General features: G+C 45.3%; 1 protein-coding gene across 1 annotated transcript in view; it reads left to right on the forward strand.

Annotated features, from left to right (window-relative positions):
• DGKG (diacylglycerol kinase gamma) overlaps positions 1–18,640 on the forward strand; it is a 200,747-nt gene that overhangs the window by 165,902 nt on the left and 16,205 nt on the right. Inside the window, exons 22-23 of the mRNA XM_023551564.2 lie at positions 12,142–12,262; positions 14,982–15,042. Of these exons, the coding sequence (XP_023407332.1) occupies positions 12,142–12,262; positions 14,982–15,042 (182 nt within the window). The remainder of the gene's footprint in view (positions 1–12,141; positions 12,263–14,981; positions 15,043–18,640) is intronic.

The raw sequence follows: 18,640 nt of genomic DNA on the forward strand, positions 1-18,640 counted from the left end.
GTTAGTAAAGCCCAAAACCAAACCCATTGCTGTCGAGTTGATTCCAACTCACAGTAACCCTATAGGACAGAGTGGAACTGCCCCGTAGGTTTCCAAGGAGCAGCTGGTAGATTCGAACTGCCAACCTGTTGGTTAGCAGCCAAGCTTAGTAGTTAAATGCAAATCATTTGTGCCACCCAGGGACCTCCAAATGTCATAGCGCCTTCTGTATTCACAGACTCTGAGACTTTGAAAGGGCTTCGTAGTATTGGTTGACCCAAAGCACCCAGAGTCAGGGCTTGTGGAGCTGTGGTGAGGGAACCAAGCTTGAGTTGATCTTTCAGCAAAATGGAATGTGTACGTTTGATGCTGGCAGGCAATGTTCCAAGGCCACCAGCCAGCACTGGCCTGTGAGGAGCCTAGGAGTTGTGCCTCCCACCCCAAGGTTCCCTTCTCTCCGTCCCTTTTCTATTCCCAGCTGACCCTCCACTGGGCAGTGGCTACGTTCTGTCTCTATAGACCCACCCTGGCATCTGGCAGTGACTGCCTTGCAAGAATCTGCAGGGTTAAGCCAGGTATTTTTTTTGCAACTTCCAAATGAAGGCCACACAATGTGGTTCTCAGATGCCTGTTTCTATAGAAACTCTGATGTTTTCTCTCTAGCGTTGGAATCCCAGAATCACGAGCCTCTTAGAAATCATCTTGTCCTCTAGTTCGGGAAAGTGAGAACTAGGAAGGTGAAGTAGCTTGCCCATGGCCAAGCCAGTACTGAAGTCCAGGTCTTTGAGTTCACATGAGCCGGCCCTCAGCCCACTGGAACATGCGTGGCGGACTTTTTCTGTGAAGGGTCATATAGTAACCCCCTTGGGCTTTGTGTGCTGTAAGCTTTCTGATGCAGATATTCAACTCTGCCCACTTAGCATGAAAGCAGACACAGATGATGCATGAATAAATGGACAGGGCTGTGTTCCAATAAAACTTTATTTACAAAACAAGCCAGAGGCTGGCTTTGGCCCTGGAGCCATGGTTTGCCGGCCCCTGTTCTAGAGCCTCACCTGATCCATGGACCGGCAGCACTGGCATCACCCAGATGCGTGTGAGAAACGTAGAATATCAAGCCCCAAGCCAGACTGCAGAATCAGAACCTGCACTTTAACAAGATCCCCTTGTAGTCCACAGGTTTGAGAAGCACTGCGGGAGTGGGCCAGGTTGCTGCTCCCAAGAATGCCAAGAAGGCATTTTGTAGACTAGAAAAGTGACCTATTTAAGGTCAGACCAATTGGTGGACCATGGACTAAAGCCCAGCTCCTAGTACCGTGAAACCTGTGAGAGCCGGAACTCGCCTTGTTTTTCTGAGTCTAACGAGTTTTCTGCGTTTGACAGGGTACAGCCTTACCGCTTTTCTGTCGCTGTCTCTTAGTGTAAAATATTTGCATTTTCCATCTCTGACAGTTTCCGCCTTCCACAAGTTCTGGCTTTTGCAGGTTTTACTGTCTTCCAAACAGGGAATTCCTTGCACATACACCACAATGCTCTCCCTCTCGATTTCTGCTGTCTGGTTCTGACCCAATTCGAACTGACTGGAAAGTCAAATGAAGCCATCATTCATCCTTCCTCAGCTGACTCTTGAACCAGTACTCTCAGACTTCAGCGGTATCTCCTCCTCTCTTCCACTCCCCCTCCATGAGCTGGAGGGGTGGGGGGCGGCAAGCCTGCCTCGAGAGGCCGCTCAGCCTCTGCAGTGGGGAAACTTGCTCACACAGGTTCATGCCGGAGTCCAACTCCAGCTTAATTCCTGCCTCAGGAGGTTTGCGGCTCAGAACAGAACCACAGAGCCAAGGAACCTGTCATTTTTCACATACAGAAGAAATTTCTAGACTAGGCTCCTTGGTAGGACTAGGCCCCTTAGCTTTTCCCCTCTTCCGTTTGCCTCCTCTTGATCCCAAACCAGCCCCTGTATCCTGTAGTGGCTCTTAAGCCATTTAATATCCGGCCCCTCCTGAGAGCCAGCCCACGGCAAAAATCCATGCTGGCCACATGCTCTGCACAGCCTGAACGTTGGTGTTCTTGTGGTCTGTTTCTAATTTGGCAAGGAGCATTTAATCTTCTTAATCAACCAGCAAACATGTATTGGCTGTTACTTGTTGAGCACCTACTGCCGGGCCAAGCCTGTTGCATGTTTAATTATTTAATCCATTTTCTGTCTGAGGACATGGAGCTCACTGGGGTTAAGTGATTGGCCCGAGATCACACAGATAATACACAGTAGGGCCTGGATGCAAACCTGCCTTCAAGTACCTGATGTACGTCAGGGGCTGTGAAGGATGCACACAAGAATAGGATGTGGTTCCAGCCCTTGAGGATTTCACAGTCTGGTTAGGAAGATAAGAAATACATGCAGAACAATCATGTCAGTGCTGACATCATAGTCAAGCACTGTCGAGTGGAAGACAGTAAGTGTCACAGGAGTGTGGAAGGCGAGGGAAGGAGCGGCTGTCCTTCAGAACTCAATCCCCAGCTGCCCAGCACTGAGCCGTGCACCTCAGAAGTGATCAATAAATATGTGATGTATGCATGGATGAGGAGCCCTGGTGGTGCAGTGGTTAAGAGTTCGGCTGCTAACCAAGAGGTTGGCAGTTCGAATCCACCAGCTGCTCCTTGGAAACCCTATGGAGCAGTTCTACTCTGTCCTATAGGGTTGCTATGAATTGGAATCGACTCAATGGCAATGGGTTGCTGTGTGAATGAGTGAATGGATGAACAGGATAGAATGCATTCTAGGACTTGAAATAAGATAGGATTTGAAAAGATGGTGAATGAGAGGGGGGAGCATGGACGGGGGGTACTAGCACACAGAAGTAGCAAAAGGGAAGACCAGAAGCCTCCAGGCCCTTGAATAATACACCAAGCAGTTGGTGCACAGTCCGTTGAATAGGAAGGGATGGAGGTTTTTACACTGGGAGTGATAGGACCTGAGAGTAGTGGGCAGTTGGGATTAGAGGAAAGGGAAGGGAACCAGCAGCAAGAAGACCAGTCAGGAGGCTGATGCGGGGTGCAGGCTTACAGCTCTAAAGCCTTGAACTGGGAGGCAGCGGGGGCGGGTTAACCAGTAAGCATAGTGCGCACCAACTTGCAAGGTACACTCAGCGTTATTTACTTGCTAATCCGTGGCGACACCTGGCTTTGCAGTTAGGCTGTGCTGCTGTGGCCCAGGTAAAGGGGCAGAGTCCACAGTCTTTATCATCTTACACAGATGCTCTGGTGCCTGGGCCAGGCTTCCTTGCACCTGTGGTGGAGTGGTTCAGAAACTCTCATGGGCTCCATCACATAGGGCTTCAGCGTCTGCATTTATGCTTGCTTGGTTTCCAGCCCTCATTCTGGAAGTGGGAGTGAGCCTAGTGGCAACGGTATCCTGTTAGGCTAAGGACCTCTCCACGCCTCTCCAGGGCACCACAGGGGCAGAGCCCAAATCATGACACCCGTATAGCTATTCTCTTGCACCTTAAATGACTGAATTTTCATTCATGTGAACCAGCAGCCAGGATGAGAATGGACATAAAACTTATGCATTAAGGGGGGAGAGGTGAAAACCAGGCTGGGCCATCATCATCTGTTACATGCAGATTTGATGAGTTAATTAGTGGAAAGTCGGGTACCAGTTCAGTGTGGACAAGTACTTATCATCATCATTATCATTAATTATTATCTTTTTCGTCTTTCGAACCTGTCAAGGTCTTTGACACTAACGCATCTACTTTATTCAGTTTACTCAATAAGCATTTATCGGGAGCCTTCTATAGGCCAAGGGCTGGACTAGTTGCTAGGGATGCAGAGATAAACAAAACAAGAACAGGCCCCTGCCTTCTACTCACAGTGGAGTTGGGAGAGTGATGTGTACAGAAACCACTGGCGCTGGGTGAGATACACTATCAGAGCACTGGAAAAGGACCAAGCTGGTGCCTGGGGTGTCCCGGGAGGGGAGGCCAGAATTCTCCAGGCAGAGGGAAACGTGAGCAGTAAACAGGACCAGCTAATGGACTACTTTGCATGCCTGCTAAGGAACTTGGATATTCCTGCTTGGGCTTCCAGAGCCACCAAAGGCTCAGAGGGGGGCAGTGGACTGGTCCAAGGTGCCCCTTAGATATGAGTGCTCTGCCAGCCTGTTCTGTCAGTCATGAATTCTGACCCTTTCTCCCAACAGTGGCCAACCAAAGAAACCAAACCCGTTGCTGTCCAATCAATTCTGACTCATAGCGACCATATAGGACAGAGTAGAATTGCCCCCATAGGGTTTCCAAGGAGCAGCTGGTGGATTTGAACTGCTGACCTTTTAGTTAGCAGCCAAGCTCTTAACCACTGTACCACCAGGGTTTCCCAGCAGTGGTCAGGACTAAGGAAATAAAGGCAAAATGGGGCTGTTGAGAAAAAAAGGGAGTAGGAAAAAGAGCAGAGTGGAGAAGAGATTAACGGAGGAAGAAAACCGACTGATGGGGATTCCCACCTAATCTAAAGCTCACCTGCATGTCCAGCCTCCGTGTGGAGGTATAAACCTATGAGAACACCGAAGACTGAAAAAATGTTTCAGACCAGATAGTACAGCTTGGGGAATCTCGTACGCAATTCTGGAGCCCTGGTGGAGCAATGATTGAGCTTAACTGCTAACCAAAAGGTTGGCAGTTCGAATCCACCAACCACTCCTTGGAAACCGTATGGGGCAGTTCTGTTCTGTAGCGTCATTATGAGTCAGAATCAACTCAACAGCAACAGGTACACAATTCTAAGACAATAGATTTATGGATTGGGGCTTCAGGGTGAATGTGACAGAAAAGGAAACCGACACTAGTATTTGGGGTGTCTACTGGGTACCCAGAGCCCAGGTGGCGCATTGGTTAAGAGCTACGGCTGCTAACCAAAAAAGACCGGCAGTTCAAATTCACCAGCCGCTCGCCGGAAACCTTATGGGGCAGTTCTACTCAGTCCTGTAGGGTCACTATGAGTCGGTTTGCATTTGGTTTACCAGGTACCAGGCACTTTCACATACAGCTCTGCCATTTAAACCTCACAACCACACTTTGAGGTTGGTATTATTTCTAGTTTTCAACTGAAGAAGCTCTAGATCAGAGCAATTAGGGAAGTAACTAGCTGATGTTCTTCAACTCCTGTGTACTTTTTGGGCAGTTTTATTGCCTACGGCTGAAGTTCTCAAACTTGAACACACCTCAGAATTTCACAGGGTACTTGTTAAAACACAGATTGCTGGGCTCAAACCCAGAGTTTCTGATTTAATAGGTCTGGGTGGGGCCTAAGAAATTGCATTTCTAATAAGTTCCCAGGTGGTGCTGATGCAGCTGGTCTGAGACCATATTTTGAGAACCACTGACCTATAAGGGATGATCTACCCAATAACCTAGACCAAACACCGAAAAACCACTGCCGTCCAGTCAATTCTGACTCCTAGCAACCCTACAAGACAGAGTAGAGCTGCCCCATAGGGTTTCCAAGGCTATAAATCTTTAGAGAAGCAGATTGTCACGTCCTTCTCCCGCAGAGCAGCTGGTGGGTTTCAATCACCGATCTTCCCGTTAACAGCTGAGTGGTTTAATAATTGGGCCACCAAGGCTCCTTTAACCTAGACCAATGCTTCTGAAACTGTGCTGCACTTTGGAACCATCTGGGAATTAAATACATATATATATATGTATACACACACACACATTATATACATTTACATATATATACATTTACGTACACGCATATATATGTACATATATACATACTGGTGCCTACCTCCCATATCCACACATTCTGAACCAGTATAAGGTGCAACCTGGACCCCTGGTGGTGCAATAGTTGAGTGCTTAGCTCCTAACCAAAAGGTTGGCAGTTTGAACCCTCCCAGCAACTCCATGGGAGAAAGACCTGGCAGTCTGCTTCCATAAAGATTAGAGACAAGAAAACCCTACAGGGCAGTTCTACTCTGTCACATGGGGCCACTATGAGTCGAAATCAACACAGGTAACAACAAAAACAGGTTGCAATCTAACCATCATTATTTTTCAAAGCTCCCCAGACAACTCTAACATGCAGCAAAGCTTAGGAATCACCGACCTATACTCACTTCTCCTTGACTCTAACCCCCATCTTACCCTCCACTTTAGCCATCCACCCCTGGGGCCATAGGTAGAACTTGTCATCCACCAGAGCAGCTCACAGCAGCTCTTTGCAACCCCTTCTCTCTCCCTGTGTCTCAGAACACGTGTTCCTAGAACTTGGCAAGTCCTTTCTTGCCTCTCCCTTTGTGTCCAGTCCTTCGTCTCCTTCCGTATTCAACCTAGACCCTTTTCTACCCTGCAGCCATCTCTGGTCCATAGCCAGTAGCATCACCCACTCTGTTCTTTTCTTTAGCCACATCTCCATGGGTTGTTGGAGAAGTATCTAAATCAAACTACAGGCAGAGAATTCCAGGAAGACTTCTTGAAATTGATGCTGACACTTGAGCTGAATTTCAATGGACAAGCAAAAGTGGGGGAGGGCATTTCAGGCTGGGTTAAAGCCGGTGTAGAAGCACGGTGGGGTGGGGTGGGGTGGGGTGGGGTGGGGTGGGGTGGGGTGGGGTGGGGTGGGGTGGGCAGTAGTGTTTACCTGGGAGACTACAGATTGTTTTGTATGTCTGGAGCAGGCACCTAGCCCTACAGCATCAGGAAATAGAGCTGCAGAGGTAGCCCTTTGCCAGATCGGGAGTGGCCTTGGGCATCAAGCCTGGAAGCTGGGGTATCTTTACCACCATGAAGAGCAGCTGATAGATTTTTAAGATGCCTTTTAAGTTATAACATCGATACATATTTATAGAAAATAGGAAACACCCAGAAAAAAACATAAAGAAGAAAATATCAGTCACCCTTAATCCAGTTGCCCAGAACTCAAAGATTTTGCTGCAATTTGTCCTTTTTCTATAAATATGCTTACCTAGTTGACAGCGTGTTATATAAGCAAGTTTATATCCTGCCTTCGTGCTTAATATTATAATATAAATGTGTTTCATATTATGGAAACTTAGTAAATATGTTAGAGGCAGCATAAAATTCCATCATATGTATACCCTGTAATTTATTTAACTATCACCACTTGGGTAGACATAGCAGGGGGAAAGGAATTTCACTATTACAAATGGCACCATAATGACCATGTTCGTATCAACTTCTGTCAACGATTTCTGATGATCGATACCCAGAAAGAAATTAGTGGTTTAGGTGGTATGACAGTTGTAAGATTCTTGTTACAATTTGCCAAATTTCCTTCCAGTTTACCGTCTCGTCATCATGTTGAAAGTATGTACATTTCATCATCTCTTTCTTCCCAAGCACCGGTACCACCACTGGGGCCACTGAAAGTTTTTTGGCATGGGGTGACACGATCAGATTTGTGTTTATAAAATAGCATTCTGAAGGCTGAACCAAGCAAACCATATTGGAGCCACTGTTGTCTTTTCTGTTCCTCCTTTGCTTCCACAGTCTCCTTTCCATTCTCCTGTTCTTTATCTTCTTTCTTTCCTGTAGAGTATATATTAAGTGTTTGCTGCACACAAAGTGCTTGTCTTAGGCTGGGTTCCCTAGAGAAGCAAAACCAGCAAGGTGTATAAATATATAGAGAGAGAGATTTATATCAAGGAAATGGCTCACACGGTTGTAAAGCCTGGAATGTCCCAAGTCATTGAGTTAGGATAGAGTCTTCTCCTGATTCACATGGCCACAGGGGCTGGTGAACCCAAGATCAGCAGGTCAGAGGACAGGGCTCTTGCTCACAGGCTTCAAAAATCAGTGAATCCCAAGATGAGCAGGCAAGACTGCTGGTAAGCTGCTAGCTCAAGTCCCAAGAACTGGAGGTCAGATGAAAAGGAGCCAGCTGCAGGATCCAGCACAAGCAAAAAGCACCCAAGCCTTTCCAGAATGTCCACTTATTCGATGAGGCCACATGCCCAAAGAAATTCCCTTTCAGCTGATTGACTGCTCACAGCAGATCCCATCATGAAGGTGATCACGATATCATACAGCTGCCAAACTACATCATAACTGCCAAACCACTGAGAATCATGGCCCAGCCAAGTTGACACACAACCTTAACCATCACAGTGCTATATAAGGCTTTGTTACCGAGGAATAAATAAGAACAGTACTGCAAGGCCTGACTCTGTAGCTGCAACAAGTTATGTTCATCCCAAAGACCCCCTTCCTGTAGCTCTGGCAAAAAAGATTCTCTGGACAGTAATTCTCCTTAGGGAAAAACATTTCTTATATTTTCCAATGAAATTGCCAAGTGGGTTTATTGCTAAATTAATTTCTCTCTCCATCTTGTAATTATCCAACCCTACACATGGTCATCCCTGTGCCTGGAATGCCCTCTCTCCTTCCCCTTCTCAACTTAGCAAATTACCTTGGCATTCATCCTTCAAGATCTTCCTTAAATGTCTGTGGCACCTTCCTTCCCTACCTTGCCCAGTTAGAATCAGTCACTCAGGATTTCTCATTTCTGTAGTTTAATTACAGCATGTTTTTTATACCTAACTCTGGTTTGCCCTCTTAGCCAAGTGTCCCACATAAGTACATTTTGTATCCCCAATTCCTAAGTGGATGTCTGGCACTTGACAATTACTCAGCAATGGTTGAATGAATGAATGAGTGAATGAATTCCTGTTTTACTGAGGTACATGGACATTCCATCTTAGCTACTAATGAGTTAAAGCATGTAAAGACAACATGCAGGTAATATGAATTGCCAAAACCACTCTGAATCATTGTTGCTTAAGGTAAAACAGACACTTGGCGTCTCAGTTATCTAATCCTACTGTAACAGAAATACCACAAATGGATGGCTTTAACAAAGAAAAGTTTATTCTCTCATAGTTTGGCGGGCCAGAAGTCCAAATTCAGTGTGCCAGCTCTAGGGGAAGGCTTTCTCTCTGTGTTGGCCCTGCAGAAACGTCCTTGTTATCAGTCTTCCCTTGGTCTAGGAGGTTCTCAGCGCAGGAACCCTAGATCCAAAGGACATGCTCTGTTCCCGGCTCTTCTTTCTTGGTGGTGAGAGATCTCTCTCCTCTCTGCTCGTTTCTCTCCTTTATATCTCAAAAGAGATTGGCTCAAGGTACAACCTAATCCTGTATATTGAGTCCTGCTTCATTAACATAATTGTCTCTAATCCTGCCTCATTAACATCATAACCCAAAAAAAACCCATTGCCATTGAGTCGATTCCGACTTATAGCGACCCTATTGGACAGAGTAGAACTGCCACATATGGTTTCCGAGGAGTGCCTGGTGGATTTGAACTGCAAAACTTTTGGTTAGCAGCTGCAGCTCTTAACCACAGTGCCACCAGGGTTTCCATCATTAGCATCATAGAGGTTAGGATTTACAACACCTAGAATAATTGCATCAGGTCACAAAATGAAGGACAACCACACAATACTGGGAATCATGACCTAGCCAAGTTGACACACATTTTTGGGGGACACAATGCAATCCATAACACTTGCTATACCAGATGTCCCCATCCTGGATTCAACATTCTAAACATTAATTTTTCTGCATGCCTGGATGCTGTCTTGCACTTTTTCCCGCTTCGTTTTCACTCCCAATTTAATTTGTGGCTAAATATCTCTGTGCTGGAAGAAGTGGATTAAATGACGCAAGAATTTTTCAAAGTTCGTTCCCAAGAACACTAATGTTTATAGATATCACACAAAAGAAGGACTTTGTGGTACAACAAGCTTGGGAAACAAAGGTAGGTAGGTTTCTTCACAACTTCTGGGTAGGCATTCTAGGAAGCTGTAGCAAAGATTAGCTAGATCACCTAGTCTTGCCTCATTAGTAGACATGAGTCTTCCTAGCCTCTGCCAGGGAAGATTCAGAGTGCAAATTCAAAGACAGAGGAACAAAATATATAGCAAGATCATAGCCCTTTCCCCTGCATTTATCTCCACAGCCCCACGGTGGGTAAGCCCCTGTGCCACCCCACACCCCATACCAATGAGATCAGCCTTCATTACTTCTCTTTGAGGGCCAGGAAGCAAGGTAATGTGTGGGAAGTGGTAGCTGTAAGGTAATGTGTGGGAAGTGATAACAACTTGAGAGTTTGAGCCATTCAACAGGAAAATTTGTTAAAAGACCAAGACATTGTAAAAGCTGAAACACTTGTCTATTAAGTTCTCTGTTTCTTAGAACATTTTGTTACCAGGGAATGTTTCAAGGAGGGAAAACATTGAGCTATCACAGGGCTGTCAGATACCAAAGCCTGGTACAAAGAGCAACATTTCACAAGGCATCTGTCCCTCTGCAACTAGAGAACCTTCTCAAAAGTTTGCTTCTTTTTTCTCCTCCTCTCTCCTATAGGATTCCTGTGAGTTGAATTGACTCAATGGCAGTGCATTTTTGGGGTTTCTTTTCCTACCCTAATGTAACTCCCACACCTTCCTCACCCTCTATATATTTCTTTCCTCCCTTCTCTTCCTTCCCCCTTCTTCTCTTCCTCTTCTTCCTCCTCCTCCTTCTTCTCTGTCCCTCCCCACCTTTCTCTGTCATAGCCCATGTCGTTTACACAGACACTTCTAGAATGACACCGTAAATTAAGACTATCCGATGGTTATTCAATCCTCTTTAGTAAGAAGAGAACTAATTAAGTGACTAGAGGTTTGGATATTCATTGTTTATTAGATCCACACTCCTTCACAGAGCCAGAGGGATTCTCCTAAACAAACATTGCCCCCTCTGTTACTTCTTGTTCCAAGTGCAAGTGAGATGGAGCATTTAAGGAGACAGTATCTTTTCATGGCTGTGAAGAAAGGAGTACCCCAGACAGAGAATGGGAGCGTCTGTGGATAGAGAGGGGAACTGCTATGTGCCTGTCACAGAAAGCCTGATGTAATTTGTGTATCTGTTGGCAGGCAATGTGCATCACTGGTGATCATTTGGTTAGACTGTGGCAATGTTGACACATTTGTGGTCAGCCCAAGGGTTTGTTTCACTGTCCTCGTTAGAAATGCATCCATCAAGAGAGCGTTTCTTAAACAATGGTTAGTCTTCTAAACAAGAATAAAGACAGACCTAAATATCCTTTTGCCAATCTTAACAAACACTGTTGCACTATACTGGGAGACACCGTAGAAGACAGAAGCCATCTGTTAAACAAATGAAAACATTTATATAAACATAATCTTCCAATTTGTTGATATTAGTTGGATGTTACATAATGGCCACCATGAGAAAGATACATTGCCTTGGGAGGGAAAGGAATTGGCGCTTTTAAAGAATTTGCCTCTTTATTTTGCTTCTGTTTTAGATAAATAAAAGTTGTGTTGTAAAAATTTGTCTTGGACCTGACAGCAAACCTTAATCCTGCCATTGCTTTCACAAGGAATAGAGGAGGCACTATCCAAGCCTCAGGAACTCGGGAAAAAAGGGGCCCTTCCCAGGTTCTGAATCAGAAGCCACTGCCACAGCTGGAGGCCATTGATCCTGTGTGCCTCTCTGAGCCTGAGACTCATATTTTCTGTCCCTCCTTTTCTGCTGTGAACCCAGAATTTTCTTTTCCTTGGCTCTGACTAGGGACCTGGTGTCCTGAAAGAGGTCACTGATTTCCCAGAGGATGTCCAAGGAGGCTGGCTTACCAGTGGCTTACCACAGGCCAAACCTGAGGTAAATTAACCGCCAGTCATCATCAGTGGGGCCAAGATATCATTCAGACATTCAGAGAAGAGAGACTTGATCCAGCTATGGGTAATGATCATCAACATTCCTTTCTATCCTGATTCCAAACCTGTGTGCTTTTCGCTGCACAGGGGTTGAACATTGTTTCAGAAATAGCTGATTTATCATTTAGGTTATTCTACATTTGAAGAGGCTTCTTAATATGTCAACTTATGCATTTAATGCAAATTAATATCCTGGATCAGAGCCTTTTTCACTAGAACCGAGCTTCTGTTCCTGAAAGGTACATTTGTCGACCTTTGCGGAAATGCTCTCTTCAGAGTGAGTATGAAAAGGCTTTTTAGTGAGAGAGGAAGGGCTATTGATGGATCTGGGTTACCCATCCAGGCACCAGGCCTTCTGGCCAGAACGAGAGTGAGAAACAGAAATATGTACACATTGCTTTTGTTTGTCTCACTCTACAGACCTCAGCGACCAGCTCCTTGAAGTGGTGGGGCTGGAGGGAGCCATGGAGATGGGGCAGATCTATACTGGCCTGAAGAGTGCAGGCAGGAGGCTGGCCCAGTGCTCCTCCGTCATCATCAGGTACGCTTCCTCGCTACCCAGAAGTCTCTGAGTCTCCATCTCCCTTAACAGACTCCCAGGCAACAGCCAGGAAGCTGTCTTTGGATTTCAGGGCAGGAAAAGTTGTGCGGATGGAAGCTTAATAATGTTCATAGTGAACATCTTTACAGACCATTTTCCAAACCAGGCGTATTGCAGCTATCTAGGACAACAACTTCTGGGTCCACCACAACCAGTTGGCTGTTCTCTTAAAATGAACTGGTGAAGTTCTCTGAACAGGAATAGAAGATTATAAAGCCCAGAGAACCAGAGATCCAACTCTTTGTCTTTATTACCTTTGCAAATTAAAAATTTAGATGTATGCCAGAGAGCACATTCCAATGAAAACCAGGTTCTCTGCTCTGCTCTTTCTTGGATAATGGCTTTGGAAATGCTGTTTCCCATATCCTTTTCTAGAGCTAAACCATCAGCATCAGCACATGTCATATTTGACTACAAAGGTGATGGCTCGTCAGCACATGGACTGCACACATCGCCCACAGCAGGCTGCCGGAAGAGATGGGGTCTGGTGGAGGGGTCCTTTGATTTCAGTTGCCTCTGTTTAATCAATGCAACTTGTCACATTTTTATAAAACCCTGTTGGCATACTGGTAAAGAGTTCGGCTGCTAACCAAAAGGTCAGCAGTTTGAATCCACCAGGCGTGCCTTGGAAACCACTTGGGGCAGTTCTACACTGTCCTATAGGGTCGCTATGAGTCAGAATCAACTTGACGGCAGCGGGTGTGCTTTTGTTTTGTTTTGGTGGCACAGTGGTTAAAGCCCTCGGCTGCCAATGGAAAGGTTGGCGGTTCACACCCACCAGCCACTCTGCGGGAGAAAGATGGGGCAGTCTGCTCCTGTAAAGATTTACAGCCTTGGCAACCCTATAGGGCAGTTCTACTCTGTCCGATAGGATCACTATGAGTCGGAATTGACTCAACGGCAGTGAGTTTTGTCACATTTTGTCTTAGATTCTTTCCTACCTGAAAATTTCAGAAGTCTTTATTCCTTTCCTTTTTCTATTCTATTTCTATTAGTGTGCCTTGGAGATCTCATAGAGGAGAGCACAGTGTGCCTGGGGTTTCACAAAGTCATTTGACCACAGAACCCTCTTCTCCCAGAACCTCTTGGGCACATGCCCTCAGAGTACATTTGAGGAAACTGTGGGCATGACCCTGCATGCCTCAGAATGGTCCCCAGATGACATGTCTTAAATGCAGACTATCCTGTTAGCCCCTGGTCTTAATTCTTCTGTCTTCTCTATCTTTTCTATTGTTCCCCAAAGCCTTGCTCCCCTTTCTTCCAGAGCTGTTGTTGTACTAAAGCCCCTGTTTTCCAGATGAATCTCTCTAGTTCCTTCCCTGTCCATTCTCCATGAATCTAATATTGAGTAGGGCTGGTGTGTTGGCCCACCTACGCCATAACTTATGTAGACCGTATAGAACATAACACCCTGATCTGAGGAATCAAAATAGCCATGTACACAAGGGAAGATTTTGTCTTCACATTCAGTAGGTCCCTTTCCAAGAGAAACAGCCCCAAGAACCAAAATGCCACTGTCTCTTCTTATTATTTGTTTTTATCATTAGATTTATTGTTTTTTTATTATTAAAAATCTTCTACATCGTTTTTGGAGCCCTGGTGGCACAGTAGTTAAGAGCTACAGTGAGCTATAGCTGCTACCAAAAGGTCGACAGTTCGAATCCACCAGCCACTCCTTGGAAACCCTTTGGAGCAGTTCTACTCTGTCCTATAGGGTCGCTATGAGTCAGAATCGATTTGCAAAATACAGCTTCCCTCCTTCCTTCATTTTATAATTTCAAGCACAGGGCAGATGTTGAAGCCAGGTGAGGGCTCTGATCAGCGGGTGGTAACTGTTCCCTGTCCCTCCAGACTCCAAAAGGAACTGCCCTTTCTCCCAAGACAGCACAGTGCAGTTTCACAACTCTTCCACAGAAGGAAGTCAAAAGGCCCATTGTCTCTCTTTTTAAGAAGTCTATATGCCAGAGAAGCCTCGCCCCAAGCAAGAAAGCTAACATTTTTCCTTTCCTCCTGTCTACCAGGATAATATTCTCAGGTGACCCACTTACTCAGCTAAGCCAGGTCCACAGTCCATGCAACCCAAGAGTGTACAGTTGTTCAGGAGATAAGAGATGTTGGTTAGAATGGGGTACAAGGCAAGACAGATTCAAATCTGAGCTACACCTGGTATAGTCTGGAGACATTACTTCATTGACATGATGTAATCTCTCACTCAACATAGAAACCAGGCCCTTCCCCATTTCATAACCCTAGTAGTGGAGTTTTGGCATGAACTAGAGGCCCTCTGGCTAATTGTTTAACTGAGGATCTGCTCAGCAGTGGTACCACCATACTTGTTGACCACCATTTCCCAGGCCACTTCTCTGGGCTTCACTGCTCACCCAGGGCAGTGTTTCTCAAAGTGTGGTCTGAGGACCAAGACAAGAGAATTACCCATAGTGCTTATTAAAATGCAGATTCCTGGGCCTGGCTCCAGACCTGCCCAGTCAAGTCCTTAAGGTGGCTCAGAAGTCTCCTCTTAACAAGATCCCCAAGAAAGTCTTAGAGAACCACTCCTAGGTGGGCAGGTAAGGTCTTCCCACTTCTGTTTCTGTGGTTGAACAACCCTGATCTTTCAGCTCCAGGAATCTCACTGCATTCTCTTGGTTTTGGGGTTCAGGACTAACAAGCTGCTGCCGATGCAAGTGGATGGAGAGCCCTGGATGCAGCCACCTTGCATGGTGAGTGTTCCCAGTCTTCGAAATGAGAATGAGGAGCTTTATTTGGGGCACTGACTTAATATGAAATCATTGAACTTCAGAGTTGCATGGGGCTTTGGGAAACCATGAGTGTACCCTCTTCCATTGTATTCATCCATCCATTTACGTGACAAACTCTGATTCAATACCCGTTATGTGCCAGGCACTGCTAGGCATTAGTTACAAAACCAAATGAGACCCAGGTCTGTCTTCCAAGAGCTCACAACTCTAGTTGGTGAATTCTGAAACTTCATCCCCAGTATCATCATCAATAGCCTCAGCTTAATCATTCCAGTGGCAGGGAGCTTACTACCTCCAAAGGAAGACTGTTCTAATTGTTAGAAAGTTCTTCTTCATCTAGAAGCCAAATCTGCACACTTACCCTAGAACTTCTACCCTGTTGCTATGGCCACTGGCGCTCCTGGGAATTACTCCTCACAGTGCACAGACATACTTCACCACAGGTATGACCACAACTCTGAGGAAACACCACTGAAGGTCACCGAAAGGGAAACCACAAGGTAATCTATTTTGTCGATGGCGCTATCACCCGGTACCTAGCACAATCCCTGATTTGTAATAGCTACTCAATAATATATGTTGGCTGATGAATAAATGAATGAACAAATGTACAAACAAAAATAAAGGGAACCTCCCCATTCCCTGACTCCTCATACCTGCACCAGCACAATGAATAATGAAGCCCGAAGAAGAATCAATGCCTTTGAATTGTGGTGTTGGAGAAGAATACTGAATATACCATGGACTACCAGAAGAACAAACAAATCTGTCTTGGAAGAAGTACAGCCAGAATGTGCCTTAGAAGCAAGGATGGCGAGACTTCATCTCACGTACTTTGGACATGTTATCAGGAGGGACCAGTCCCTGGAAAAGGACATCATGCTTGGTAAAGTAGAGGGTCAGCGAAAAAGAGGAAGATCCTCAACAAGATGGATTGACACAGTGGCTGCAACAATGGGCTCAAGCATAGCAACGATTGTGAGGATGGTGCAGGACTGGGCAGTGTTTCGTTCTGTGGTACATGGGGTGGCTGTGAGTTGGAACTGACCCAATGCACCTAACAACAACAACACCAGCACTCCATTTAGTTCTACTATAGGAGCCATGCATCCCTCCATAAGAGAAACCAGCTAGAAACTCCATGGCTAAAGGAAACTATTTGTTTTCAGAGCCTCTCCCGAGATATTGCTTTAGTAATATCCTCAGTACTATCATGAATGTTCACATCTTTCAAAAGATAATTATGTTTCTAAGCTTCTTCACGCTAATGGGCTATTGAGGTACCTCAATAACTTGCTATTTTGAGCCGTTCAGAACATCAAGTTGTTTTCTTGTGATTTAGGTGAAAGTTTACAGAGCAAATTAGTTTTCCATTCAAAAATTTATATACTAATTCTTTCACGGCATCGGTTGCAATTCCACGTTGTGTCCAAACTCTCCCCTGTTCTTTTCCACCCCGGGTTCACCAGTTCCATTGCTCCAATTCTCCTGTCCCTTCCCACCATCCCGTCTTTGCTTTTGGACAGGTGTTGCCCCCTGGTTCTCTTATACTTGATTGATCTAAGAAGCACATTCCTCACGTGTGTTATTGTTTTATTTGTTGTTGCTAGGTGCCGTCGAGTCGGTTCCGACTCATAGCGACCCTATGCACAACAGAAAGAAACACTGCCCAGTCCTGCGCCATCCTTACAATCGTTGTTATGCTTGAGCTCATTGTTGCAGCCACTGTGTCAATCCACCTTGTTGAGGGTCTTCCTCTTTTCCTCTGACCCTGTACTCTGCCAAGCATGATATCCTTCTCCAGGGACTTATCCCTCCTGATAACATGTCCAAAGTATGTAAGATGCAGTCTCGCCATCCTTGCCTCTAGGGAGCATTCTGGCCGCACTTCCTCCAAGACAGATTTGTTCGTTCTTTTGGCAGTCCATGGTATATTCAATATTCTTTGCCAACACCACAATTCAAAGGCGTCGGTTCTTCTTCCGTCTTCCTTATTCATTGTCCAGCTTTCACAGGCATATGATGTGACTGAAAACACCATGGCTTGGGTCAGGCGCACCTTAATCTTCAGGGTCACATCTTTGCTCTTCAACACTTTGAAGAGGTCCTTTGCAGCAGATTGGCCCAATGCACTGCGTCTTTTGATTTCTTGACTGCTGCTTCCATGGCTGTTGATTGTGGATCCAAGTAAAATGAAATCCTTGACAACTTCAATCTTTTCTCCCTTTATCATGATGTTGCTCATTGGTTCAGTAGTGAGGATTTTTGTTTTCTTTATGTTGAGGTGTAATCGATGCTGAAGGCTGTGGTCTTTGATCTTCATTATTACTACATTATTACTTTATTATTATTACATTATTACTTCAAGTCCTCTTCACTTTCAGCAAGCAAGGTTGTGTCATCTGCATAACGCAGGTTGTTAATGAGTCTTCCTCCAATCCTGATGGCCCGTTCTTCTTCATATAGTCCAGCTTCTCATATTATTTGTTCAGCATACAGATTAAATAGGTATGGTGAAAGAATACAACCCTGACGCACACCTTTCCTGACTTTAAACCAATCAGTATCCCCTGGTTCTGTCCGAACAAATGCCTCTTGATCCATGTAAAGGTTCCTTATGAGCACAATTAAATGTTCTGGAATTTCCATTCTTTGCAGTGTTATATCCATAGTTTGTTATGATCCACGCAGTCAAATGCCTTTGCATAGTCAGTAAAACACAGGTAAACATCCTTCTGGTATTCTCTGCTTTCAGCCAGGATCCATCTGACATCAGTAATGATATCTCTGGTTCCCACGTGTCTGTCAGTTTGTTGTACTGTGGGGGCTTGTGTGTTGCTGTGATGCTGGAAGCTATGCCACCGGTATTCAGATACCAGCAGGGTCACCCATGGAGGACAGGTTTCAGCTGAGCTTCCAGACTAAGACAGACTAGGAAGAAGGACCCAGCAGTCTACTTCTGAAAAGCATTAGCCAGTGAAAACCTTATGAATAGCAGCAGAACATTGTCTGATATAGTGCTGGAAGATGAGCCCCCCAGGTTGGAAGGCACTCAAAAGATGACTGGGGAAGAGCTACCTCCTCAAAGTAGAGTCGACCTTAATGACGTGGATGGAGTAAAGCTTCCGGGACCTTTTATTGTTTTATAGGCCTGTCTAATCTTTGGCTAAAAGATGAACTTCGGGAGAGGCTTCAATTCTGAGTTAAAAGGGTACCCAGGGACCATAGTCTCAGGAGTTACTGCTGTCAGACCAGTAAAGCTGGTCTTTTTTGTGATTTTGATCATTTGTTCTACATTTTTCTCCTGCTCTGTATGGAACTCTCTGTTATAATCCCAGTCAGAGTGGTCAGTAGTGGTAGCCAACACCATCTAGTTATGGTCATGTGGGCTGTGGTTCATGTGGTCCATTGGTCCTTTGGACTAATTGCTCCCTTGGGTCTTTAGTTTTTTTCCCTCTCCTTTGCTCCAGACTAGAAGGGAACGACAGTTGTATCTTAGATGGCTGCTCACAAGCTTTTGAGACCCCAGACATTACTTACCAAAGTAGGATATAGAACA

This window comes from Loxodonta africana, chromosome 1 (assembly GCF_030014295.1).
Source record: "Loxodonta africana isolate mLoxAfr1 chromosome 1, mLoxAfr1.hap2, whole genome shotgun sequence".
NCBI classification, from domain to species: domain Eukaryota; kingdom Metazoa; phylum Chordata; class Mammalia; order Proboscidea; family Elephantidae; genus Loxodonta; species Loxodonta africana.